The following is a 27058-nucleotide window of genomic DNA, read 5'->3' as shown; positions in this document are numbered from 1 at the left end:
CTCCTCTTATTGAATAAGTATTTTAAAAATAAAGATAACATTAAAGAGAACATTACAGAAAGGTAAAATAAGTAGATAATGCGTTTTCTGTAGAGGAAAGTTCTGACAATTGCAAAGAAACATAGGAACGTGCATTAACCAGTACATAGAGTTACTTAGAAAACATGTCAACAGGAGAAAAAAGTGAGGAAAATTGCACTGGGCTATACCTATATTGAGGTAATGTTTCAATTCACTGTGAGGACTATGAAGGGGATAGATGTCTGGAAAGCACCCTTTGCATATTTGGTGAGTAGTTGGTTAGGGGAGAGTTAAACATAATTTCCCACACTAAATCAAAATTTAGGGCATTTACTATGTTTAAATATGATCGCCTCATATAGTAGAATTTTATGAATTTGTCATTTTCACATTGTCATAGTTGGTGTATTGGGGCTGTACCATATTAAAACAATACATTTTTGTGCTGAAAACAGCGCTTCTCATAAAAAAAATTCTCATGTGATACGTCCAAACATCGTCTGACAAGAGGTACACAGATATCTAGGCAATTTGGCACTGGTAGAGTAAGGATAGACAAAAAATACACTACCAATCACAAGACTCTACAAATTGGGGACTGAACCATATGCCAGAAGTCAGGATTTAGCATATGACATCTAGGGCACGCTGTAGTCGTTGCCCATCCCATTTTGAAAAGTCTAAACAGAGTAAGGTATCTTTGAGGGATTATGTATAATTGTGTTATTCTGTTATTCTCAGACCGTCATACTTTAGGATGTGATTCTAATAAACCATAAAGCAAAGTTTCATTGAGTGTGTGTATTTGTTCTTTTCATTTGTAAATAATTTTCAAAGGGTTATGTGCCACCTTGTTCAGGATCTGGTAACTATACAGTGCGGAGACCAATCCTTTGGGGCCTTGTGACTTAAATACACCTATCAGTGGGTTATGAGATATAGACGTGTGGGAAGGAGGGAATTGGGCTGCCAGTGCATGCCGGAGTTAAAGGTAACTTCAGATGTATGTTCTAGGGAGGTCATGGCTCTGTTTTAACTCCGTCAAAGTATCCTGGCAGTAAATATCTCCCAGCCTTTTTACCCCTAAAGCCTGCTGCCCTTCAAAGCCCTCCGGGGACGCAAGATGGGGCAGACATGGACTATTCTATAAGGGCATATCAGCAATAATGTTGTGAAACTGAGAGGTTTGTTTAGCAATTCCCCAGACTTGGACTGCAACCCGATGTAGTGCAGTAGAGTCGGACCCTGCTATGGAATTCCCTCTAAGGGTATGTTCACACGCAAACTCAAAAACGTCTGAAAATACGGAGCTGTTTTCAAGCGAAAACAGCTCCTGATTTTCAGATGCTTTTGTAGCAACTCGCTTTTTTCGTGGCATATTTTATGTCCGTTATTGGAGCTGTTTTTCAATGGAGTCAATGAAAAACGGCTACAAAAACATCCCAAGAAACGATCTGCACTTCTTTTGACGCGGCGTCTTTTTACGCGCTGTATTTTGAAAACAACGCGTAAAAGTACGCCTCGTGGGAACAGAACACCGTAAATCCCATTGCAAGCAATGGGCAGATGTTTAGAGGCGTAATGGTGCCATTTTTTCAGGCTTAATTCGAGGAGTAAACGGCCCAAATTACGTCTGAAACCACTGCGTGTGAACATACCCTAACACAGGCCAAAGTCTAGGCAGATTTAAATAATGGCACAAGTGGGACTCTGAGTTTGGTTTGTCAAGTGGTAGAACCCATGTGTAAAGATATCTTAATTATTCTGCAACATCATACAAGAAGTAGTCTGGGCGTGCCATTCCTGCCTTATCTTTTGGGCGCATACGAGTGGTTAGACTAAGTTTAGAATGGGAATTACCCCATGTAAAAGTTGTAGTCATAGAGTTAAGTTCTTTAAAGTTTTTTTCTTAGGAATAAGCACTATATCCTTTATCTTTATTAACTATCAGATTCCTAAATTATTATGTTGCTATAAATTAGCCTGTGAAAGCGGAGTGGTTAGATATTTATGTTGCCCTGTCTGTCACTTGCCCTATGCGTTATGTCACTTAGTTAATGTTCTGCAGTTTAATTGTATCTGTTACATCCTTATGATGCCCTCAGACAGGGAAGCATAAATATCTGACAGATACTCTTTAATAAGGAATGTACCATTCTGAAAATAGCTGAGTCGCACTGTCTCTTTTTATAATGCATTTCTAAGGAATTTACTTCTTCCGGCATCTGCGAACTTCATGGAATGGAATGCAGAAGACACTTTTAGGCATGAGCATTTATTTATACATATTTATTATTTGCCTTCACAACTGCGTTAATGCTCCCTAATTGGGAATAATGGATGATGGCATAAAATTGCATATTATTAAGAAGGTGTTCATGACAAGACTTTGCACATATTCCTAGCAAAAGCAACACAAAAAGTTAATTTTCACTAAAGTTTCCAATCAGCAAGGGATCAAGAGTCAGCAACCAAGTTTTACTGAGCTTTCTATACACCACTAGCTGAGGGTAGTATGATGTGAATTTATTTACCTGAGTCTCACTTTAATACAAGTCAGGGTACATAAAAGTGTACATCATGTTGCAGCTACTTTGGGTTGTAAATATTGTTCAACACAACACAAGCCTATAGTGAAACTTAGCTACTCAACGTTCAGTCTGCTACCCAATGTTGTGGGCAGAGTTGGGCTGGCCCACCGAAGTACCAGAGGATCCTCCGTTGGGCTCAGACTCTCACTCAATAATGGATCCTAAAAGGTTTAGCAGAAGACAACCCAATTTGGAGATGACTTGTGAGCCAAGCATTTGCCACTGTGGTCTATTTCTTATGGGTGATTCACAAATAACCTATTATACATTATTGACGATATGTCATATATGTACAATTATAACAACAAGTGGATATGTACATATTCTGTAAAGATGGTGGGTGGGCCCCCAGAATCAATCTATCCGGTGGGCCCAACGGACCCCGGTCCGACACTGATTGTGCGGCCTAATAGTACTTAAAAACATGAACATTAGTATTCAAGCTCTCTCTGTCATCTTTTATGGAATGGTTTTCCATGGTCAGAAAAAAATATGGATTAAAAATTGAAAAGAAGCTTTTAAGTTATACATGGGAGACTACAAAGCAGTAAAGACAGTAGAGATTACCCTAATTTAGCTGTTTTACAGCTGCAAAACCCAGATAGGTGTTCACCTATGGTGATCTAAGTTTGGTTCATTGGCACCACAAGGTAAAATGCAGCTGCAGTATTTCTGTCTGAACCGGCCTTAGGCTGGTTTCACACTGGCAGTATGTATTTGTTTTTTTTTCTATGTAACTAATATAAACTGATTAAAAAAACTGATGACAAATTCCATCATTTTTTTTCAATCCGTCACTCACTGAATTCAATAATAACAAAAAAAGATTCTCAAGACCAATGATCAAGACTGATGCATGCACTTTGGCATCAGTTTAGGCACTGTAGAGAAGAATAGCATAAGTTGATGGATCTGGAATGATCAGGGTTGCCCTTTGTTAACAAAAAACATACTGCATAAAAAATTTAGTGTAATCCCAAATTAAGGCTTTGTTTACATTGGCGTCATGGATTCAGCCTGTAAAGAAGCCATGATGGATTTAACAGATCCGTTTTGTAATGAATCCTAACAAATCTTATTGAAGGGGTTGTCTCACCCTTTCCTATTAAAGTCATCGGTACAGGTCCAGCTCTCAGGACCCCAGAAAATACGTATCTGATTTTGCCAGGAAATTATTTTCTTGCCAGTCATTTGCCCCGCAGCATCTGTACTGGATTGTAGAGGGGGGTCCCCCTTCTTTGACATCATATGCCCTAATAGGGCATATCGACAGAGTTTTCCATCAGGTTTCCTTTTTTTTCCTTTTTGCACTATATTGCCATAAAAAGCAATGAAAACCTGATAAAAAATACCTAACAAAACGATGAACAAAACCTAGGCTATAATGTTTCCTGTGCCGCAAACAGAAAATTAACTTATTGCCCTTTCATAGAAAAAAAATAGGAGAAATTTCATCAGGGGTGGATTGATCATTCATTATTTGCGCAGTGTCCAAATGTTTGTGGCTGGAGAGGATATATAGCCCCTCAGTCAAATGCCCCTCAGCACCCATTCAAAAAAGTCAAGTGATAAATGTTGTTCAAATGCAATATGTTAACCCAGCTTAGAGTATGGTAAGAGGTAAGGGGTCCATGGGATTTATTAATCAGCTCCAACTCTATGTAATATAAGAGTAACTTCAACCAAATCTGAGATCCTCTAGTGTTTTCTTTAATTCCTTTAAATTTAATTAATAATTAAAATAGTCAATTATAACATTATCTCATTAATTGAATTGTAGTAATTAATATTTGATAATGACCATTATTGGTATACATAACTGTTACCCCAACGGTAAATTACTTTACTTGTCATAAACCAGTACAGAATATATGGTAGTATGTATTGTGTAGTAAATTATAATGGATTGAGTATATATAATTAGTTCTCTACACTCAAAAACGTACACTATCAAATCCGAATGACATAAAGTGTCAGCTATAAGTGGATACTAAAGATGGAAGACAGACCAACTAAAAATACAACGGTCCAATTTAGCATCCAGCTGATATCTTGCAGACTGAATGTCGCTCTCCAAATCTTCTTACACTTTTATCAGTTTTAATACAACACAGTTAAGGGCAAAGCCGACACAAGAGTCCTTACGATACCATATAATCATGCCACAGGTACTTTGTGTGCTACCATAGGGGCGTACGCGGTTTGGCACATTAATCTCATCTGTAATACGTCATGCAATGGAATATGGCGTATAAGTTCGGAGGTACACACAGAGGTACAGTACTGGCTTATAGATTTTTTTATGGGCGCTGTGTTACTGATCCATTATGTGTCGTAGTATTCTGGGGTCTTCCAACTGACTGTTCTTGTGGACCCAAGCCAAATATTTGATAAACAGTCCAGCCTGGAAAAGTTTCCGTGGCAGCAACTAGTCACGGTGATGACTACTTATTGGCCAAAGATGGGTGAAAGTGCTATAAATGAATTGGGTTGTGAGTCATTCATCTAACAAGTTCTCCAAGAGAACTGTAGGAAATTATTACATATGACACAACATCTTCAGTGTGGTCTTAGCAAGGTTATCCTCAAGAGCCATAACCTTAAAATTTACAAATGCTGAGCTGTGTAAAAAAGATAAGTGACAGAAAAGTCAAAACATATCTTCAGAGCAACATTCGGTGTCATCTACATACAACTTTTAAAACCTGTAGCTATTCCACTAGCTAATACGATACGTTCACAGGAGTTCTAATACATAAGGACTACACGTGTAAACTGATGCGCGATCATCTTGTAGTTCAGAAAGAGGGTGCGTTTCACACGTTTTGTCCCAGTAGCAGACACTCAAGAAAGTTTTAGATGCTTACAGCAATATTATACTGCTGAAGGGATTAACCCATTTCAGTTTAGACTGCTGCTGAAATCTAATATGACCTTACAAATAAAGTAAAAATAGAGAAACCACAGGAGCAAGGTCATGTCATCCCAAATTTGATATCATTCTATCATCTATTACCAAAGTACAGGATATAAATACCTATACTGGGGATTTCGCTTGCAGTTCAATATCTTAGAACACATGCCACATTGATGCCCTTGTAATTAGTAGTAACCCTGCGACAGTCATGGCATCCAGTAGATTTAATTTAAGAGACCGATCTGAATTAGTACTTACTTGCTTCTTTGGCTTTATCCAAGTAGGTTGTTGTCAGATCTTCATCTACCGGGTGAGCCACCGGTCCTATCATTGGGATAAGATGTCTCTCAGCTCGGATGCTTTTTGTGGCATGGGGCAGAAGCATAGATTCAGGTGAGGTTGAAGTGATATTAGATATCTCTTCTGGCTCCTCAGCTGGCAGAAAGCCTTCCACATCTGAGAAGGGGGTTTCAGCTCTGCTGCTATCAGGCTGGTATACTATTTCTCTTTTGGCCACTCCACTTGTTGACTGTAAGACGCCTTCTGCAACACCACCAGGACCGCTTTCATAACCACTCATCTCAGATAGAGATTGTTGCTCGTTTTCTATTTTTCCACTGCTCCCAGGTGGAGATCTTGGGCTCTTCTTACGTGCCCTGCGGTGTTTTTCTGGGGGTGCCAGCTGCTGATTTAGATGTTGCTGGGCACTCTGGAGATGCCCAGTAGATGCTTGGATGTCAGCGTCACTATCTGTTTCTCCGTAGTATGCCTCACTATCTGGAGGAGAGGTAATGCTCTCCAAGTGTAGCAGTCGAGGTTGACCAGATGTCGTAGAGATGGATGGGGATGCAGCCCAATAGCTGGGGGGGTCTGGGCTTCTAATGGAGTTTGGGCTGCTAGGGGAAGGAAACACTTTCTGGGTCCGAGGTGTCTGAGCTCCAACGGCTGTCCTGTATGGAATGAAAAACAGAGTCACATTACATCCAGTCAGCTCTCAGTTGGGAGGAGTGCACAGAAGAGGATATTGCTCCAGTACTAGTGGCATGCACTAACTCCAAAACACAAGAGATACACACTGTCCTGGCTGTGTACTTTTCATCTTAATACCTCTCTTCCCCAGGGAAGCAGACATTGCCAAGAGTGAGTGCTAATGAGGATGACCTCTAACTTTAGGAAAAGCAGTGTTCTCTGTTCTGTTATTGTCGCAGAACAAACAAATCGAAATCTACAGATACTTAAGAATTCTAACAATTCTGTTCAGTCACTGTCATTGAAGCGTTATACTGGATTATTCCACACACATCTTAATAACTTACATTCACATTTCACTCTTATAACTAGTTGTATCATCGCTGATAATGGTGACTTCACCAACGGTTTAATTTCCTATTTAAAAAGTTGAACAAGGAATCTAAGTTACGGTACGTTCATTTTATTTCTATCTATTGTCCATTTTCTGTAAATTCTTTGTATCATCTATAATGAAGTTACAATAAAAAATGCTCACCATCATTATAATAAATAAAAACAAGCATTGTTTGTCCCATAAATGGGTAATTTTATGCAGTGGCTACCACAGACGGTAGGGCTCCTTGCTCTCAAATAGCTCAAAATAGAGCACCGTCTCTATCCAGTCCCTCAGTAATTGTGAGCCATGAAATTAAGTTGCTTCCCCCCCCCCCCCCCCCCTTACATGCAATCGAGCAGACAGTAGGAAGTGGCTTTGAATTTAAAAAAAAAGTGGGGACCCCTTAACTACTAGGCCCCTGTGCAGCTGTACAGATTGAACATATGGGATGTCCACCTATGGTTTTAGGATATAATGATAGATACCCATAATATAAAAAAAAAATCCTGTAGTCATGTAGATTTGGCCTTTGATGTTCTGTTCATGTCTGTATTGGGACATTTCGTTTTTACTGACGTATTCATCTAGTGGGTCTTTCACTGAGCCACAAAGCATTTTAGACTCATCACATTTTTGTGTGTCATTTTCTTTTACAGGCAGGCAGCTCTGCTGGTTAAAAATAAGTTTTACTTCATGCTTGCATTGTAGTGACCTCATGTAATGGCTGTAAGGTAAACCTAAACCTAAAATCTCCAGGGGGAAGATCACCATCTGCTGGGGCAGTTATAATACCACATCTAGGGCATAATGTAGAGTACCCTATAGGATGAAAAAATTATGATGGATTATATTATTTTTTGTAAACTGCTTGTACTAAAGACCTTGATGAGGACCTATCACTTGGTCATATAAATTGAACTGGTTTAGCGCTGTCTCCCTGATTCCAGTGCTATTTTGTTCTTTTCCTGGACCCCCCTGTTCTAGAAATATGATGTGTTGGCTCCCTTTCTGCTAATTTTCTGTAGTTAGCCAATGGGGTGGAGCTAGCTTCCCTGCCACTGATGCCAACCAATCAGCGCGAGGCAGCTTGAGGGTAGTTCACACCCTGTTAGCTCACTACAGAAAATTAGTATAGAGGGAGCCAACACAAGTGGGCCATATCTTTAGAACGATATGGCCAGAAATATTTAAAGAGGACCTTGTATATGTAACTAACATTTTTTGGAGCATCTTTTCTTATAACACTGTATTGTGCCGTTCCCGTTATTTCTCCTGGAAATGAATGAATCAATTAACAACTAGGTATTACCATCCCCTTGTCAATAGGTTGTGTCCCTATATAGTCTGACGCTGTCAGTACCAATTAGAGAGTGTCAGAGTGAGTAGGCACACACCCCATTAAAAAGGGAAATGGTAATGCCTAGTTGTCAATTTATTCATACATTTCCAGGAGGAATAACAGAGGAACAGAACAACATTGAGTTCTAAGAAAAGAGTTGCTTTAGAGTATTTACTAAAACAGACATGTCAGAAGGGTTAACAGTTCCTCTTTCCTTAACTCTGCAGTATATATATACGGCGCACATCGGGTGGGGGAGTATGGGGCGGGCTCACGGGCTCCATAGAACGTGCGGGTCGGATGTGTGTTACAGTTAACACTTCCAGGTAACAAGCGGGATCCCGCTCGTTAAACCCGTTAAATGTTACGGTCAATATCAACCGCGGCATTTAAATAATTAAAAACAGGGGGTCGACATGCTGTAACGTTCCAGCGGCCCCCCACAGCACGATCAGGGGTGCCATTGGTTGGCATGGCAGCCTAGGGGCCTGATGAAAGCCCCCAGGTTCGCCATCTTTGTACTCCTATGAAACCCCCAGTATCACGATATACTGCAATACATCAGTATTGCAGTACATCGTGCAAGCGATCCAGTGATCGCTTGTTCAAGTCCCCTAGGGGGACATGTAAAAAAAAAGTTTAAAAAACTGTAAAAATAAAGTTTTTTTTAATAAATAAAAAAATTAAAGTTCAAAAACCCCCCCTTTTCCCATTTTCCCACAAGAACAATATAAAAAAAATTAACATAACTGGTATCGATGTGTCCGTAAAAGTCTGAACTATTACAATATATCATTATTTAGTCTGCGCGGTGAACACCGTAAACAATAAACAATTTAAACCGCCAAAATCTCTGTTTTTTGGTCACTTCATCTCCCACAAAAAATAAAATAAAAAGTGATCAAAAAGTCTCATGTACCGCAAAATGGTACCAATAGAAACTACAGCTCACCCCGCAAAAAATTAAGCCCCCATAACGCTAAATCGACGGAAAAATAAAAACAGTTATGGCTCTCAGAATATGCTGACAAAACTCAAATTTTATTCACTTTTTTCCTTGTAAGGGTATGTTCACACGAGGTCATTACGTCCGTAATTGACGGACGTATTTCGTCCGCAAGCACCGGACCGAACACACTGCAGGGAGCCGGGCTCCTAGCATCCTACTTATGTACGTTGCTAGGAGTCCCTGCCTCGCTGCCGGACAACTGTCCCGTACTGAAAACATGATTACAATACGGGACAGTTGTCCTGCAGCGAGGCAGGGACTCCTAGCGTCGTACATAACTATGATGCTAGGAGCCCGGCTCCCTGCACTGTGTTCGGTCCGGGACTAGCTGCCGAAATACGTCCGTCAATTACGGACGTAATGACCTCGTGTGAACATACCCTTAAAGTAGTAAAACATAACAAAAACTATATCAATTTGGTATCGCTGTAATCGTATTGACCCGCAGAATAAAGTTAACATGCCATTTTTACCACACGGTGAATGCTGTAAAAACAAAACCACCTAAAAGAGTGAGGAATTGCTGGTTTTTTTCTATTCCATCCCACAAATATTTATTTTCCCGTTTTCCACTACATTATATGGTACAATAAATGGTGCTGTGAAATTCTATAACTCATCCCACAAAGAACAAGCCCCCATATGTCAATATTGATGGAAAAATAACAAATTTGACAGCTTTTGGAAGGTGGGGAGGAAAAAACGAAAGTTAAAATCCGAAAAATGGCTGCGGCGGGAAGAAGTTAAATCCGAACTAAATTTAATATCTAACAGAAGGATAAAAAATATCTCTCTTGTCAAAACACCTAGATGCAAGTTATGCCTATTATGATATCACTGCTCATGTCTTAGTGATTTGATCAATTAAAATTATTATATTACAGAATTATTGTGGCAATAAACAGTCATCTCACCAACCATAATGACCAGTGAGACATGTCATTACTTAGACAATTTATGTTATATCTGCTTTCGAGTACATTAGCATTGATCACCAACCTACGATTTCCTGACAGTATGCCGCTTGGCTAGTCTTTATAGCATGTAATGGCATAGCTGTTTGGTCAATGTATGGTGGTATTATTCTGGAACTGTATTCGAGCAATGCTGTGCAATGCTCCATGCTATGCTGACTTTATTATTCTGTAAGCAGCTCTCCCATGTGATGATATCAGAAATCACCAAATATAACCAATCCTTACCCACCACTTACATAGACTGAGATTTTCCTCCTTGTAACATCGTCAAAACTGTGTTGTGAAAAGAGTTTTTAAAGAGGGTGACAAATGATGAAATTGATATATCTAACTGTGGAGATGTTTCAAATAGAATAACACCAACATCACCTGGGCTTGGGAAAGGTAAATTTATGCACGAAATGTCACTATATTTGCAACTGTTGATGGACTAAAGATGAGGATTTTTTTTTTTTTTTATCTGGTGCAGTGCCTATACACTTTTTTTGGTAGGAAAAACCCCTTAGCACATAACCAAAAATGTAAAAAATGTATTATGCACCCATTATGCATTTGATATGATAACTCTAGAGGTTTCTGCTAACGTAATATAGCTGACAGCCAATCCAGCTAATTTCAGCATAATTGGGTGACCGTTCATGACTATACGAATGTGTTGTCCTCTTTGGACAAACCCTTCTTGTAATAAGGGTTCCTTGAAAATAAGCTAATCACAAAGTTTCCCCCTATTGGGACCACCAGCGATCAGCTGTAAGCTGTAAGGAAATCTGTCAGTAAGTGTTCAATTTCCCTGCAGTGCCACCACAGGGGAAATGAAGCATTACACAGTGCCTATTATGATCAATGCGTTGTCTGTGTAATGCAGGAAAGGACAGGTCTTTCAGAGCAAGGGATGCTCTCCACTCTGGCCAAGGGATGAGAGTACTGAACAGTGGATGCCCCTCTTTTAACTCAGAATTTCTCAAAAGGTGTATGGAGATGGGTTTAATAAACTGGGCAACCTCTTCAGTGGAAGTTTTTGGAATAAAAACATCCAGTAGCATTAGTTTGACAATATAAAGATACCAGAAGCCGTAGAAAAAGTACCAGGGATACAGAAGAAGCTGACACATACGGGCCATAATGGCTGAGGGAGACCAAATGCCATTGTGCCACATAAAAAAATAAGTGAGTAATATAATTGGCAAAGGTGGGGGGTCCTGTTACAGATTTTAAATTGGGCCAAGAAGCTTCAAGTTACACCTCTGACCAGCATTAAATGTATACAAAGTGTATATATATATATGTCCAAAGGGTCAAAAGAGCATAATCATAAAAAGAAAAAAGTGCCAAGGAGCATATGAGGGAAGAAGTAAGAAATATGTGAATAATGGATGGCTGAAAGTGAGGGTAATTTTGAGGGATCAGTGGGATGTTATGGCCAGGTATGCACTATACAAATATATATAAAATAGAATTGTTTGTAATATTTAATGGTCAAAATTTCTCTAACATTACAAAAAGAAGAAAAGTTTAGATAATCCGTTTAAAAAAATTAAAATCGGATATTGTGCATTAGGGGGAGGGAATTGTAATATTACCTTTTGTTTCGGTCATGCAAGTGCATGAGTGATGACTCTAGAAGCCAATAAGGAGACCGCTAAAGCCGTCACTCAGAGCAGGGTAGCAAGGCTTGCAGTGTGCAGTGGGAAGAGATGAGAAGCACTGGCACATCAAGTGCCCGCCTCAGTGGCACTTGCCACCGCGACGCCAGAAGAATTAAACATAAATTTCTCAGTCATGCAATTTCCATGACCAAGACAAAAAGTATCATTACTATTCCCTCCCCCTGCCCTATATTGAGCTGTCAGCAGTTTTGTGGCCTCAAAACTGCTGATGGGTTCCCTTTAATCAATAATTTATACTCTATGCACACTGTAATTTCTTAATCTCTAAATGGTGACAACTGGAACCTGTCATCAATAATCATCAGCGACTATTCAAGGGGAGGAAATACTGTCTAGATCTGGGGTAACCATACAATGGCCATTACCCCATCAGCATAGTTGTGCAAAAAAACTTTCACTCACCAAAGGATTAACCGGTGCCACTGTCAGTACACAGCATCTACTTACAAATTAAAGAATCACTGGCAAAATGGCGGTCCTTCCTTCAAATATAATATAAAGCACATCTGCACAGTATACCAACCACAGAATTATTCCATCCCCATTTCATTAGTGGCAATGTAAGTTATGCCAACAAAGATAGAGATTGGTGCTCGTTTTATGCTTTTCCATAAATCCCTGTATTCTATGCAAAATATATTTTAACTTTTATGCAGTATGTGTACCTCATCAGGCTAAGGCTATACACTATAGCAGAAAAATTATTAGGATACATTCCCGTCTGAGATCTTTCTACAGCTATCAGTAGCCAGTGGCAAAGCACTGGTGCCAGTCAGCTGTTGGAAAGACATTACCGTTCAGCCAACAAGCAACGTACATGTGAGCTGTCAAGAGAAGCAGTTAATGCCATGTGAAATCAATAGTTCACTGCTGGGGTGATGCTATTTCACCCCAACAGGTGGAGAGAGAGTCCTTCATGCTGAGATTAAGTAAGGTGGGTGAGGGGATGGCTATTTTCAGATGCAAAGCTGTTGACTTTGATGCTATAATAAACTATGATATCTCATGCCTGTTCTCGAATCAGCTGTATGCTACGGAAAAGAAGGTTTTACAGGTCGTATTTCTGCAGTTTACAGTCGGCATTAGAAATACATTTTACGGTTGTTATTGAGAAATCAGCATCATCAAAGTGCTCAGTTTTTCTCATGTTCATGTTTCTCATAAATTGTTTAGCACCAGTTATATTAGATCTAATGGTAGGAGGGCAAATGATAAATAGGTGGAGGGGTCTATGTCCAAAATTATCCTGGCCATGACATTTACTACAAAGAACTTAGAGAGGATCTGTCAGATCTGCTGACATTTCCCCATAAAATAATGTCTAATCCACATGAAATAATAATTCTGGAGTATCTTTTCTATCTTTTCTTAGAAAGACGGCCTTGTGCCTTTCTTCTGCCATGATCCATTTCCTGGAAATGTATGAATAAATTGACAACAGGGTGTTACCATTCCTCTTGTCAATAGACTAGGATTGGACAGTGTCACAGTGGTTAGGTTACACGTTCCATTGACAAGAGGAATAGTAACACAATGTGTCAATTTATTCATACATTTCTGGAGGAATAAAAGAGAAATGGCGCAGATTAAAGTTCCAAGAAAAGATGCTACAGAATTGTTACTTTATAGAGCATTCAATCAATTACTGTAGTAGACATGTCAAGATCTTGCATGTCCACTTTATTGGTAAGTTTGTGGGCAGAAGGAACAAATACAAAAGTAATCGTACTTTATATTTTTTGGGTCCATGCATCTTGCTTTTTTATGTGTCTCAAATTGGTCCAGGTCAACGTCCACATGAGTAAAACACAGCCTGAGTTTGGATTCTGAAGTTGCATAGGAATTGCAGCCGATATGAGCCACACGAGCGCTTCAGCTGCTTCATTTTAGCGATTGTTGGGGGTCTCAGTGCTCGGAACCCCCCCAATCAAAACTTCTGACATGTCACTATGACATGTCAGAAGTTTGTTAAACGTTTAGCTACACTTTAATGACCACATCTAAACGACAGTTTACCTCCACAGCCATTAAAGGGGTTTTCCAGGGACACAAAATTTTCGGGGCGAGCGGCGTACTAGCACTGACGAATAGCATGAACACAAAGAAAATGGGGCAGGCATTGAGGCGTAAGCAGAGAATTGAACAGGGCGGGCATTGAGTAGTCTGTGGACCAATAGGATGCCTGAAACCTGGGACTTCTGACGTAAACATGGGTTTGAGGCAGCCTATTGGTCCACATCCTCCTCAATGCCCGCGCCGTTCATTCTTTGCTTATGCTTCAATGCCAGACCTGTGTCGATACTCAGTGAGGTAACAACATAGGTCTGTCTGCATAATAACGCTCATGCACGAGCCTGTGTTGAAGCAAAAAAACACTAGGATGAAAAACCGAATTTCCGGCCGGCCAGGGGTAGGGTGAATATGAACAAATGCGTTCTGATTTTTGACAGAATGCATATTAGGAAGTTTATTTCATTTTGACACGGAAAACCTACAAAAATTTTGTATCTCTGGAAAACCTTTTTAACAAGGCAGTGCTTTTACCTGCAGTGAATTTTAAATACGCTTCAAACTACATGTCAACGTGGTTTCAGCCGCATCACAGGTGCACTTCAGAGAACCCAGCCTCAAGGTCCAGTCACATTTTTCACGCTCCATTTTTGAGTGCCCCAGATCACATTATCATGGCTTCACCTTATTCTAAATCTCGTATTCGGCAATAGCAAAGTTGAATGAATGTATGTGTATATATACATTATATATACAGTATATATGTGTGCGTGTACATTTTTTTCCGCTTTTTACCTCTTGACACGCAGGTGGAGACTGCCTCCTGATGAGTCTATCAGCTGCATTGCTTCTGCATGTGATAATCCAACACATGGTTTCCCATTGATCACAGTCAGTTCATCATTCTCCCGCAGCCCACCACGACACGCCTTGCTGCGCTTACGTACCTGCAAGTTACGAATATGGAGGAACATATATTGACAAAGTTAAAATAAAAAGTTAGAGCAGAAAAAAGTGGAAAAGCAACTGTTGTTAACAAGGGTGTTCATATTATTAAAGCAGCTTATACAAATACTATGATCCCCTCAACAGAAGTCCCTCTCTCTAAAGCATTGAGGGATATATAGCAAGAGGGTAGTGCTGCCCTTTTTTCTACAAAGGATGGGAAAACAGTGAGCTCCAAAGCCCCAGGACACAGGTGTATGATGACATGAACCAGAAACAGCAGAGGACCACATTTTGATACGGCCAGTGGTTATAATACAACGATGGTAATAAAACGATTGCAACCGTGCGTATAATAGAAATTTGGAATATAATGAAAATAGGTAACAATGTACTACTGATAAAGCTAGCACATTAAAAACAATTAAAAATAATAACGAATCACATTGTCAGGCTTACCCTTTAGTAACATCCTTACTACAGTAGGGTGAAGTCAACATAACCAAACATTTGATTAATTAATGATTACTAGTGTTACATGGGCTTGGTCTACAAAGAGGCCGACAATTGCAGACAGTTATTTATATTATTTACTTATATTACCAGTCATAACCATTCATGTAATGTGTGGCGTTTCTTATGTTGTATTATAATTAACACTTCACTCTAATCCTGATGCCATGGAATTGCAATAAGCCAATAAAAGGCTTGTAAATCTCTGACAGTTTTTCCTTTCATTGTGGAATTCCATGTATGGGCCTGTTCACATCAGCGTTAGGTTTCCGTTGATGGATTCCGTCAAACCTTTCCGTCAGGGGAACCCATCAATGGAAAGGCAAACGGAAACCATAGCTTTCCATTTGCATTGCCATTGATTTCAATGGTAATGCTCCTGTCGCTAATGGTTTCTGTTTGTCTCCGTTCCGTAAGGTTTCTGTTTTTTTTGCGAAAAAGCGCAGTCGACTACACTATTGATTCAGTCAAAACAACGGCATGGTTGATGGGTTCCCCTGATGGAAAGGTCTGACGGAATCCATCAACGGAAACCGACGCCGATGTGAACACACCCTATGTATGATGAAGATTAACTCGTGCTGACGTCATTATTTAGGCAATGTGCTTTGTAGGTTGCAGATTTGATTTTGCAGTTGTTGGTAGTGACATATCTGACTATACTCACCATGTGTTGTAGGTGCAAATGGGGTTGGATCGTCAATTTCTCTGACAAAGAAAAATGGCAACCACCACAAGTAGATTTTTTATTTCTGGCATTTTAAACTACATGAAAAAATGTAAAAAAGCTAGCATTTTTGCAAAATGTAACTGCGTTTATTATAGCGTTTTATGGTGTTTTTCATTTAGTGTTATTTTGTACATACTTTGTTCTGGCATTTTTTAAATCCTATAGAGAAGCCATGGGACAAACGCTTGAACAAAACGCCATACCCAGAGCATGCCGCATTTGGAAAAAAACGCCACTGTCTACAAAATTGCCTCAAAATTGCCACAAACCAAAACGCAGTTGTTTATAGTGCATTTTATGTTTCACTATAGACTTTAATGTAACATCTTGCTGCAAAACGCTGTGTGTGAATCCAGCCTTACACAATTATTCTTAGCATCATATGTGCCTAAGGGTATGTTCACACGATTAGCAAAAAACGCCTGAAAATAGCTCCAAGGGAAAACAGCTCCTGATTTTCAGATGTTTTTTAAGCAACTTGCGTTTTTCGCAACATTTTTTACGGCCGTTTTTTGAGCTGTTTTTTCTATAAAGTCAATGAAAAACGGTTCCAAAAACTGGTCAAGAAGTGACTTCTTTTCGCGGGCACTTTTTTTTACGCGGCCGTTTCACAAAACGGGCGCATAAAAAAAACACCCCGTCGGAACGGAACGCCGTTTTTCCCATTGAAATCAATGGGCAGATGCTTGGATGCAATCTGCTTCAAATTTTTGGGCTGTTTTTCCGTTTACGGCCCGAAAAATTGCCAAAAATAAGCCGTGTGAACATACCCTAATATGACCATTTACTTGGTCACAAACATGATCACTCTGACAAAGGCTGCATGGAGCAGCTGAAACGTTGCTATCTTTTTGCACTGATGGGTGAATAAATACCTTTTCCATTTTTGATACGAACTTTGGAGTGCTGCCTCTTCTTTCTATTTTGTTTACATTTGGGGATGTAATGGCGGGGTAGGGAGACAGACAGGTGAGCCCTAATCTACCCGCCACTCAGTCCCTGCCTACTTGCAACGGCCCGTCCTAAGCGACGGCGTACAACTGGGCGACGGTCCCTATGCTCACGAAGTGCACGACAGACAAACAGACAAGGGTAACAGAAGCTAAGGGAAATGGGGCTGTTGCCCACGGCAACCCCGTGAGCAACAAGAGTAGTGAACGAGCTGAGTCAAACAAGGAGTGGACGAGGTACAAAACGCAGAGCAGGAGAATAGTCAGTCAAGCCAGGGTCAATATGAAGCAGAAGACAAATAGTAAGCAGCAGCAGCAGGGCCAGGAAACAGACTAAAAGAATCACAGGCAAAGGAGGAGCAGGAAGTGAAGGTATAAATAGACAGAGGGCGGGAGCTAGCTCCGTCTGGCCAGGCTGTGATAGGCTCTCCCACTCCTCAGCCTCCCAGGCTGATTGGTGGAAGAAGGGGTCACTCGACAAGACTTAGGAGCAGGTGCAGAGTGAGTAACCACGGGCGTCGACACAGAAGCTGTGTCAGGCAGATCCTTTACAGGGGATTTACAAGTCGGATCCCTGGAGGCTTGCACCCTGATACCCTAGAGGTTTATGTTCTGCTGTGCTGCCCATACTCTCTTTGGACTCTGACAACTAGATGTCAAACCACCTGGGCTGGAATAAAAGTGTAATAACAGTCATTGGAATAAAACTTTAGCCATTCTGAAGAGGGCTTGATCGCTCAGTAACCCACATTTATCAATTAATTTGCACCTTATTTGGCGCATTTTACTCCAAATTGTGCTATCTGCTGTACGACATATTTATTAACCATTTGCGCCAGAATGTAATGCAATTTGTGTAATGCACATCAGTTTCTAAAAATGGTGCATAAAAGTGGGAGAGGCTTACTGCTTGGCCAGGATTTAGGCTGGGTTCCCATGTAGCGTAAACGCTGCGGAATTTCCGCAACGGAATTCTGTGCGGAAATACCGCAGCATTTACAGTAGCATCAAGGTGGATGACATTTAGAAAATCTTATGCCCACTCTAAGGAAAAAAACGCAACGTAAACGTTAATAAATTTACTTGCGGTGTGGAATTTAATTTAGCGTTTTAATGCTGTGTTTTAGTTGATTTTCCGTTGTGGGTTTTCCCCATTGAGTTCAATGGGGATGCAAATCGTGCAACAGAAAGCCAAGTGTTGCGACTTTTGCGGCGTATTCGCAGTGATGACGCCGCAAAAATCGCAAACTACGGAAAACAAAAAAAATCATACTTACACAGAACGACCTCCCCCTTTCTGCAGTTCGGCCTCCTGGGATGACGTTTCTTTCCATTTAACCGCAGCATCACATGACCTGTAACATCATGGTGGGAGGCCCGACTACGCACAGAGAAGACAGAGGGGGTAAGTATGAACACTTTCTGCCCAGCGGAAATGACATTCCAAACTCTGCACCACAAGGTGGTGCAGTTTTTTTAGACGGTATGTACTGCGGGATCCAGGTCAGACACGCTGCGTGAGTTTTACGCAGCGTAACTTTCCCATGGGAACCCGGCCTTAGACACATTTTTTTAAATGCTAACTTTTTTTAAAAAGTTGCAAGTAAAGGATTAAACTTACCTTTCTACTCCACACAGGCCCTGGCCTAGTAAAAGTGGAGCGATTTAATCAAGTGTGAAAGTTAATGGCAGTGATGTATGTTCTCACAGATTTATCAAAGGGGCAGACACAGTGTCAGCATATGTCAATAAAGTAGCTTTAAAAGTTGGCTAAAATTACACTTTTGAAAAATGTGGGCCATGGTTTTTTGCAATTTATATAGTAAATCATAGTGTAGTCTTAACCATGTCAGCATGAGAAGCCAAATTGATTAAAAAGTTGCACGCTTCTTTCAGAAATTTAAATTTAGATTTGTGCTATAATTAGCGCCAATTTCTGATGTAAATTATAGTAAATGTGTCAGACCAAGGGTGGCCCCTCGCTCCTAACCCCACCCATTTTTCTTGCCACTTATGAAAAGTGACCAGAGGAGTAAAAAGTCACAAATTTTAGAGCAAATTTGCAAATATTCCCTATGTCTCTACTGATTTCATGACAATCTAAACTTTGGTAAAACAAAAATAACTTGATCTTTAGGAAATTGGTTTAATTAGATTGTGGAAAACAGTGGTTTTAAAAAGTTGTTGTTATAACCTAATATGCCCTCATATTCAGGACTGGATGGAGACCCCTGGGCAAAAAAATTGGCAGGGGCTCTTCCCCAGCCACTGCAGCATATACTTCATGCATAAGGCTGAGTTCACACCTGCATTCTCAATATAATTGTTCTGCTCCATCATAGGAGCAGCAGAAAATTAGTTCCGGATCCAATTGAATTATATGTGGTTTGTTGGTTCCATCGTGGTGTCCGTAAATTTGACAGTGAGAATAGCGCTGCAAGTTGTGATCTTCTTCCCATCAAATATGATTGAATCTGCTACGGAGGCTCCTGAAGGAGCCACAGACACAGATGTGAACAGATCCTTACTTGTACTAAACATGCGATGATGTCAACAGGAGCCAACAACAATCTAATGTGAATGAGGACAGTGTATGTGTTGGGGGACACAAGGATCGCCATCCGGTAGGTAGATAAATGTAGTCAGATGTCTCTCCATCTTCCTGTGTCTATAAAAATGCACCCTGGATTTTTTCTAGTTTAGCAGAAAGAGTACCGGGGCTGTATATAGTGGTGCTTTGTAGGTCAGACTATGATGTATATAGTTCGGAAATGGATGACGCCAGAATCTATTTCTGATTAGAATAACCTTACTTGTGCAGTAGATTTTCAAAATCTATAGTTCAGTCCTAGCTCACTCTAAATAGGATATGACATCTTCGCAGCTGGCATTCAATCCATCACCATTCCTGTAACAGAATGTCCTTTAACCCCTTCCCCCTGCTTAGATTCTGGGCCCTAATGACCAAGCCATTTTTTACATTTTTCCATTGTCACATTCGAAGAGCTATAACTTTTTTATTTTTGCATCGACATAGCTGTATAAGGTCTTGTTTTTTGCGGGACAAGTTGTACTTTTTAATAGCACCATTTTGGGGTACATATAATGTATTCATTAACTTTTATGAACTTTTTTTGGGGGGGATAGAAGAAAACCTGAAATGTCACCACTTTTTTTTGCGCCCTAAATCTACGTCGTTTACCGTATGGTATAAATAACAACACAACTTTATTCAACGGGTTGTTACGATTGCAAAGATACTAAATTTGTATAGTTTTTGTATGTTTTACTACTTACACAGAAAAAACACTTCTTTTTCCAAATTATTTGTTCTTGCGTCTCCATATTTGAAGAGTCATAACTTTTTTATTGTTCTGCCGATGCAGTTGTATGAGGGCTTTTTTTTGTGGGACAACTTGTAGTTTTCATTGGTACCATTTGAGAGTAGATGCGACTTTTTGATCACTTTTTATCAAATTTTTTTAAAGTCAGGATTAACAGAAAACAGCAATTTTTCCATTGTTTTTTATTTTTTACGGCGTTCACCGTGTGGGTTAAATAATGTAACAGCTTTATAGTCGGGGTCGTTACGGACGTGGCGACACCAAATATGTGTAACTTTTTTGCTTTATTGTGGTTTTTTTTAATAGTAAAGCATTTTGTAAAGGGAAAAAGTGGGTTTTTCATTTTTTTATTTTTTCACTTTTTTTTAATTAACTTTATTCAACTTTTTTTTACTAGTCCCACTAGGGGACTTCACTATGCGATCCTCCGATCGCTATTATAATACACTGCAATACTTTTGCAATTACTGCCTGTCCGTGTAAAACAGACAGGCATCTGCTAGGACATGCCTCCGGCATGACCTAGCAGGCATTTACTACGGGCAGGCCTGGGGGCCTTTATTAGGCCCCCGGCTGCTATCGGAGACACAGACACTCAGCGATTTTATCGCCGGGTGTCAGTGGGATGAGAGGGAGCTCCCTCCCTTTCTCCAAAACCACTATTGAGCACCGCATCTGAGGGGTTAAATGGGTGAGATTGGTACTAATATCGATCTCACCCGGTAGAGCAGGGACACCCCCAGCCCTCAGCTACCTCTGGCAGCTGAGAGCAGGGAGATTTGACGTCTCCCTGCTTTGTTTACTTTATTCTGATGCAGCGCCGTGGAATGGCGGTGCTGTAGAATAAAGCCCACTTATGACCGCCGTGAAAAGGCTTATCGGCGGTCATTAAGGGGTTAAAGGCTATGTACACCTTCGAAAGAGTTGTTGGTTTTTTTTAATAAAAATGTGTAGCAGTGTTTTTGGTACCACTTTCTAATTTGTTTTTATTAAAAATGCTTTTTACTTTTTGTGATACAGCTGCTTTGTATCCTGTATTCAGTGCAGCTGGATAGTGAGCTGAGATCTGAATCCGTCAGGTAAGTGGTACTGACGGGTTTAGTGTTAGCGGGTCCTGCTTGTAATCCACCTGTAGTCGATCACATCTAAGTAAGGCCGAATTCGGACAACCGTAGTATACGTCCGTGTGACAGCCGTTGAAACAACGGCCACCACACGGATGAATGTATCTCAATGGTTTCAACAGACCATGTGAAGTGTCTGTTAAAATATAGACCATGTCCTATTTTCTTCTGTTTTCACAGATCCCTCGATAGACTCCAGTCTATGGGGATCTGTGAAAACGGGTCCCGCACGGGTGCAACTCGTTTGTGTGAATCTGGCCTTATGAACTTGTATGGGATCGGTAACAGCATGATCCTGCGTGTCTGACCCGCTGACACTAAACACGTTTTTAATAAAATGTAATTACAAAATTGCACCAAACACAGACAATTTTATTTAAAAAAAAAAAGAAAGAAAAACGCTTTTAAAGGTTTACATAGCCTTTAATTTAAAAAAAATTACAACAAACTTAGTGAATAGAAAGCTACTTGGATGAATGATTTTGATAAATTTTTGAATGCAGGTAACAGTGTAGGGCAATATGCTATGTTTTACGCAAAAAAAAAGACCGTTTTCAGAATAGATGTCACTGAAGTATACCTTTTTTGTCAAGCATATTCACGTTTGTCATTCAGTACTTTTGGATACTGCTTTCAAGGTTGTTGTTTTTTACCTTTCAAAGTATAGCATGAAATGAGCGTTTGGTTATGTCTACACTTTAAAAAAGAATGAAGAAAAACAGGAGACAGCAACCTCAGTTAACCTCCAGCGACAACCAGCCATTTAGTCCCAATTTTAGCATTTAGTCCCCTGTTTTTTGGCTTATACTCCACTCTCTGAAAATTCTAACAACTGGCGCTTGCCAACATTTCACAAGTAGGTCGGTTTTATTTATCCTTGGACAAGTGATTCCCACACAATGGCTGCCTTGGACTGAGACGAGTGAGGACAGAGTGTTACTGCGGCACCAATAAGATTCCCCTCTGGGTCTACATTCCTATTCCATGACGTCACTGTGATCTTATGCCAGTGAGTTCCCTCTGCCGTCTGCGACAGAGAGAGTGAGTGAAGCCCGAAGGCTGTTTGTTGTATTGCCTGAATTGAGCCTTTCTCTTGTTCTGCAGCACTGCTTCACTGGTGCTTGCTCATGGCACCAAACAGACGGCTGAACACTGTTCATCTCGGTGAACAATTTACCAGGGTTGCCAAGATCCTTAGCCAAAAATCACAGACAGTCAACATGTTTTACAACTTGTAAAACGTATGTGATACATATCTATAGGTCAGGAAGTACATAATAGGATGTGAACTGTAAAAGTAATGATACTAACAATCGCAGGAAGGCCCTGTTCACACGGCGGATTTTGCGTAGCGGGTCCCACCGCAAAACCTGACGATTAAATATTCCTCCCCCCATTGACTTCTATGGGACATTCGGGCGAAATCGCCCAAACATCGAGCAGGATGTTTGCCCCGGGCGCAACTACGATGTAGGAAATGGGGCGTGCCGCAGAGCAGCCGTATTAAAACAGCTGATCACTGCTGACAGGCGACGTGTATGCCAGACGGCTGCAGCAGCGATCATAGTTAGGTGGAGCCAGAAAGTCATGCGGCGGCGTTCTGACTGGGATTGGTGCCGGCCCGGGAGTGGACCAGTTCAGTCACCTGACCTCACGTCAGTGACATAAGGTCAGGTGGCTCAGGTCAGGTGACTGGACTGGTCCACTCCCCGGGCCGACCCCCGACCCCAGTCAGAACGGCGCCGCATGATCTCCTGGCACCTTCTAACGGTGAGTCACGTCATGCAGAGCGGAGAGTGGTAATGGTAGGCTACCGCTTCCGCTCTCTGCTCTGGTGGCAGTGTGGCACTAAGTACAAGGGGGAGCATTGTGGCACTAAGTACAAGGGCGTGTGGCACTAAGTACAAGGGGGGCAGTGTGGCACTAAGTACAAGGGAGGGCTGTGCGCAATATCTACAAGGGGGACTATGTGTGGCTCTATCTACAAGGGGGGCTGTGTGTGGCTCTATCTACAAGGGGGTTGTGTGTGGCACTATCTACAAGAGGGGCTGCGTGTGGAGCTATCTACATGGGGCTGTGTGTGGAGCTATCTATAGGGGGCTGTATGTGGAGCTATCTACAAGGGGCACTGTGTGTCACGCTACCTACAAGGGGGGCTGTGTGTGGATCTATCTACAGGGGGCTGTGTGTGGAGCTATCTACAGGGGGGCTGTGTGTGGCATTATCTACAGGGGGCTGTGTGTGGCGCTATCTACAAGGGGGCTGTGTGTGGCACTATCTACAAGGGGGGTAGGTGTGTGGAGCTACCTACAGGGGGCTGTGTGGCATTATATACAAGAGAGGGGCTGTGTGTGGCGCTATCTACAAGAGGGCTGTGTGTGACGCTATCTACAAGGTGTGGTGTTTGGCACTATCTACAATGGGGCTGTGTGTGGCTCTATCTACAATGGGGCTGTGTGTGGTACTATCCACAAGGGGCTGTGTGTGGCCTCTTTAATTTAATTTATTTTAACTTATTGTTATGTTAAACTACCTTATAGAATTATATCGCTTGGAAAATGTAGAAATGGTTTTATGCTCGAGTTACTTTACAAAAAATGTTGAAAAAAAATTACACCTCATTGATTAGTAGAGAAAGCAAACATGGTGAGGGGGAAGGACATGTCGGGAAAGAAGTTGGGGGGGGCGCCAATCTGAATTTTTGCCCCAGGTACAGGAGAACCTAGCTACGCCTCTGCCTTATGCCTAACGCTATCCACTACTTGAGTACTTCACACGTTAACGAAAGATCATTTTTCAGAGAGGGATGGAACTAGGACTGTACTAATCTGCTTAATAGCTTCTTACCATAGATAAAAATGGGGTCTGCAGGAATTCGTGACTCATCTTAGGCTTCGTTCCCATCTGCGCTAGGGCTCGTCGACTATGCTATTGATTCCGTCAAAACGAGAGACAACAACAACAGAGACAAACGGAAACCATTGGCACCGGATCAGTGACTATTGAAATCAATGGGGATGGAAACGGAAACCTATGGCTTCCGTTTATGTCTGTCAGGGCTCCGTTCTGACTGAAAGCTCCGGCAGAACGGAGCCCTAGCGCAGATGTGGACGAAGCCTTAGCCAAATGATAGCAATCTAGGAATGCTCAGTTAATTTGTCCTAGTAAAGCGCTCCTCAAATAATTATTTTTGGTAGTTGTTATTTATATGTATAAGCTCATAATGTCCTCACACATTGTTTCTAATACTATATTCTATTTTTTCTTCTAGGCTGAACCAAGAATATGGAGCGACTAAAAAAGAAAAAGAGGAGAAATATCCAAATAAAGGAAAGCACATATTTAGGAGCTTCTAAATCCACCTCTAATCCTACCCAATCCACACCCATACACACCCAGTTCAGTCCACACAGTATCATGCTACAGTTGCGCCTCCCACACAGTATAATACCATAGTATAATGCCCCCATAGCTGCCACCATACAGTATACTGTCCAATAGATGCACCCATAGAGTATAAAGCCAACACAGATGCCCCCATACAGTATAATGCCAACACAGAATCTCCCATGAGGTATAATGCCCATACAGGTGCCCCCATGCAGTATAATGCCCAAGCAAATTCCCCCATACAGAATAATGCCCCATAGCTGCCCCCTTGGAGCATAATTCCCCCATCGCTACCCATACAGTATAATGCCTCGCATGCAGTATAATGCCCACACAGATGCCCTCATACAGTATAATGCCGCTATAGCTGCCCCATACAGTATAATGCCCCATAGCTGCCCCCATACAACTTAACACATTCCCGCCGCAGCCATTTTTCGTATTTTCACTTTCGTTTTTCCCTCCCCACCCTCCATAAGCCATAACTTTTTTATTTTTCCGTCAATATTGCCGTATGAGGGCTTGTTTTTTGCAGGACGAGTTGTAAATTCTCACGGTCCTAATTATTGTACCATATAATGTAGTGTAAACTGGAAAATATTTGTGGGGTGGAATAGGATAAAAACAGTGATTCCTCAATCTTTTAGGTGGTTTTGTTTTTACGGCGTTCACCATGCAGTAAAAACGGCATGTTAACGTCAATACGATTACAGTGATACCAAATGTATATATTTTTTTAATGTTTTACTACTTTTACAAGGATAAAACTGATTGTTAAAAATAAAATTTGAGTTTTGTCACCATATTCTGAGACAAATGACTTTTTTATTTTTCCCGTCGATTTAGCGGTATGAGGGCTTATTTTTTTGCGGGGCGAGCTGCAGTTTATATTGGTATCATATTGGGGTAAATCAGATTTTTTTATCACTTTTTATTTCATTTTTTGTGGGATATTAAGTGACCACATATAGTCCCCACTGTAGATAGTTCTCTACATATAGCCCTCTCTATAGATTGTGCCCATATAGCTCCTGCTGTATATAGTGCCTCACATAGTCCCCCTGTATATAGTTCCCTACATATAGCCCCACTGTAGATAGTTCCCTACATATAGCCCCCTCTATAGACTGTGCCCAACATATAGCGCTCCCCTCCTGTAGATAATGTGACGCACACTTTTTAAAGAAAAAAACAACTTTACATACTCACCTTGATCCCATTCCCGCGCCGTCCTGTGTCAATGCAGACCTGCTCTCTACTGAGCAGGTCTGCTGGGGCTTAACGATGCAAGTGACACGATGACGTCATCGCACCACTTGCATCTTTGAAAGGCGCTGATTGGCAGGACAGAATGACTTGCCCCCCTAATCAGCGCCTCATCGCACCACTAGCTTCGTTAAAAGGCGCTGATTGGCAGGGCAGAATGACATTCCCCGCCAATCAGCACCTTTCAACAACGGAAGCGACACACGTCATGGAGAGGCGCTGATTGCCGGGGCAAGTTATTCTGTCCTGCAATCAGCGTCAATGTCAGGTGCTGAATGGTCGGATATTCAGCGCTTTTGCATGTAATTGTATCTGTGTCATATAGACGCAGGTACAATTAGTAAAGGAGGGGGTGGCGGCAGTTGGTTTCAGTGGCGCCGCCACCCCTCAGAGAGGCAGCAGGCCGCCGTCTGAGGCGAGATGCTCATCTAGCCTCATAGACGGTGCGGCCCTGGCGCCACCCGCCCTGTAGATAGCGCCATTGGGACTCCCCCTAGGAGCGGAATCCCCAGCTAGAGAATAGGCCCAGTGTTCCCGTTCCTGCTTCCTGTAGCCTGTATCCCGTGTTATCCTGGTCCATGTACCATATAGTATTGAAGTCGTGCTGTGCTGAGTCTACGCCTGCCCTGCTTCACCAAGCCTGGTGCCTGTCTGCTGCCAAATTCCCGTCTGAGCCTGTGCAGCTACTGTCTGAAAGTTACCACAGGAACACCTATTGAACTATAGACTTTGTCCTGTGTCCTGTTGGCCAGCTGCCATACCGTCCAGGCGGTACGGCCCAGTGGGTCCACGTACCCAACGTGACACTCAGTACATATATCCAGAACCAAACTCAGTACATAAATACAACACCAACACAAATACAGCTCAATTTAGTGCAACCTCTGCCGTATAGGTTTGTACGGCGTAAAACTACA

General features: G+C 41.4%; 1 protein-coding gene across 1 annotated transcript in view; it reads right to left on the bottom strand.

The window, feature by feature from the left end:
- SYNPO2L (synaptopodin 2 like) overlaps window positions 1-27058 on the bottom strand; it is an 89684-nt gene that overhangs the window by 26711 nt on the left and 35915 nt on the right. The window contains exons 2-3 of the mRNA XM_075842746.1: window positions 14675-14826; window positions 5788-6479 (exon numbers count right to left, since the gene is read on the bottom strand). Of these exons, the coding sequence (XP_075698861.1) occupies window positions 5788-6479; window positions 14675-14826 (844 nt within the window). The remainder of the gene's footprint in view (window positions 1-5787; window positions 6480-14674; window positions 14827-27058) is intronic.

The sequence above is a fragment of the Rhinoderma darwinii genome, chromosome 11, assembly GCF_050947455.1.
Source record: "Rhinoderma darwinii isolate aRhiDar2 chromosome 11, aRhiDar2.hap1, whole genome shotgun sequence".
In the NCBI taxonomy this organism is placed as follows: domain Eukaryota; kingdom Metazoa; phylum Chordata; class Amphibia; order Anura; family Rhinodermatidae; genus Rhinoderma; species Rhinoderma darwinii.
This window is presented reverse-complemented; position numbering and strand designations above follow the sequence as displayed.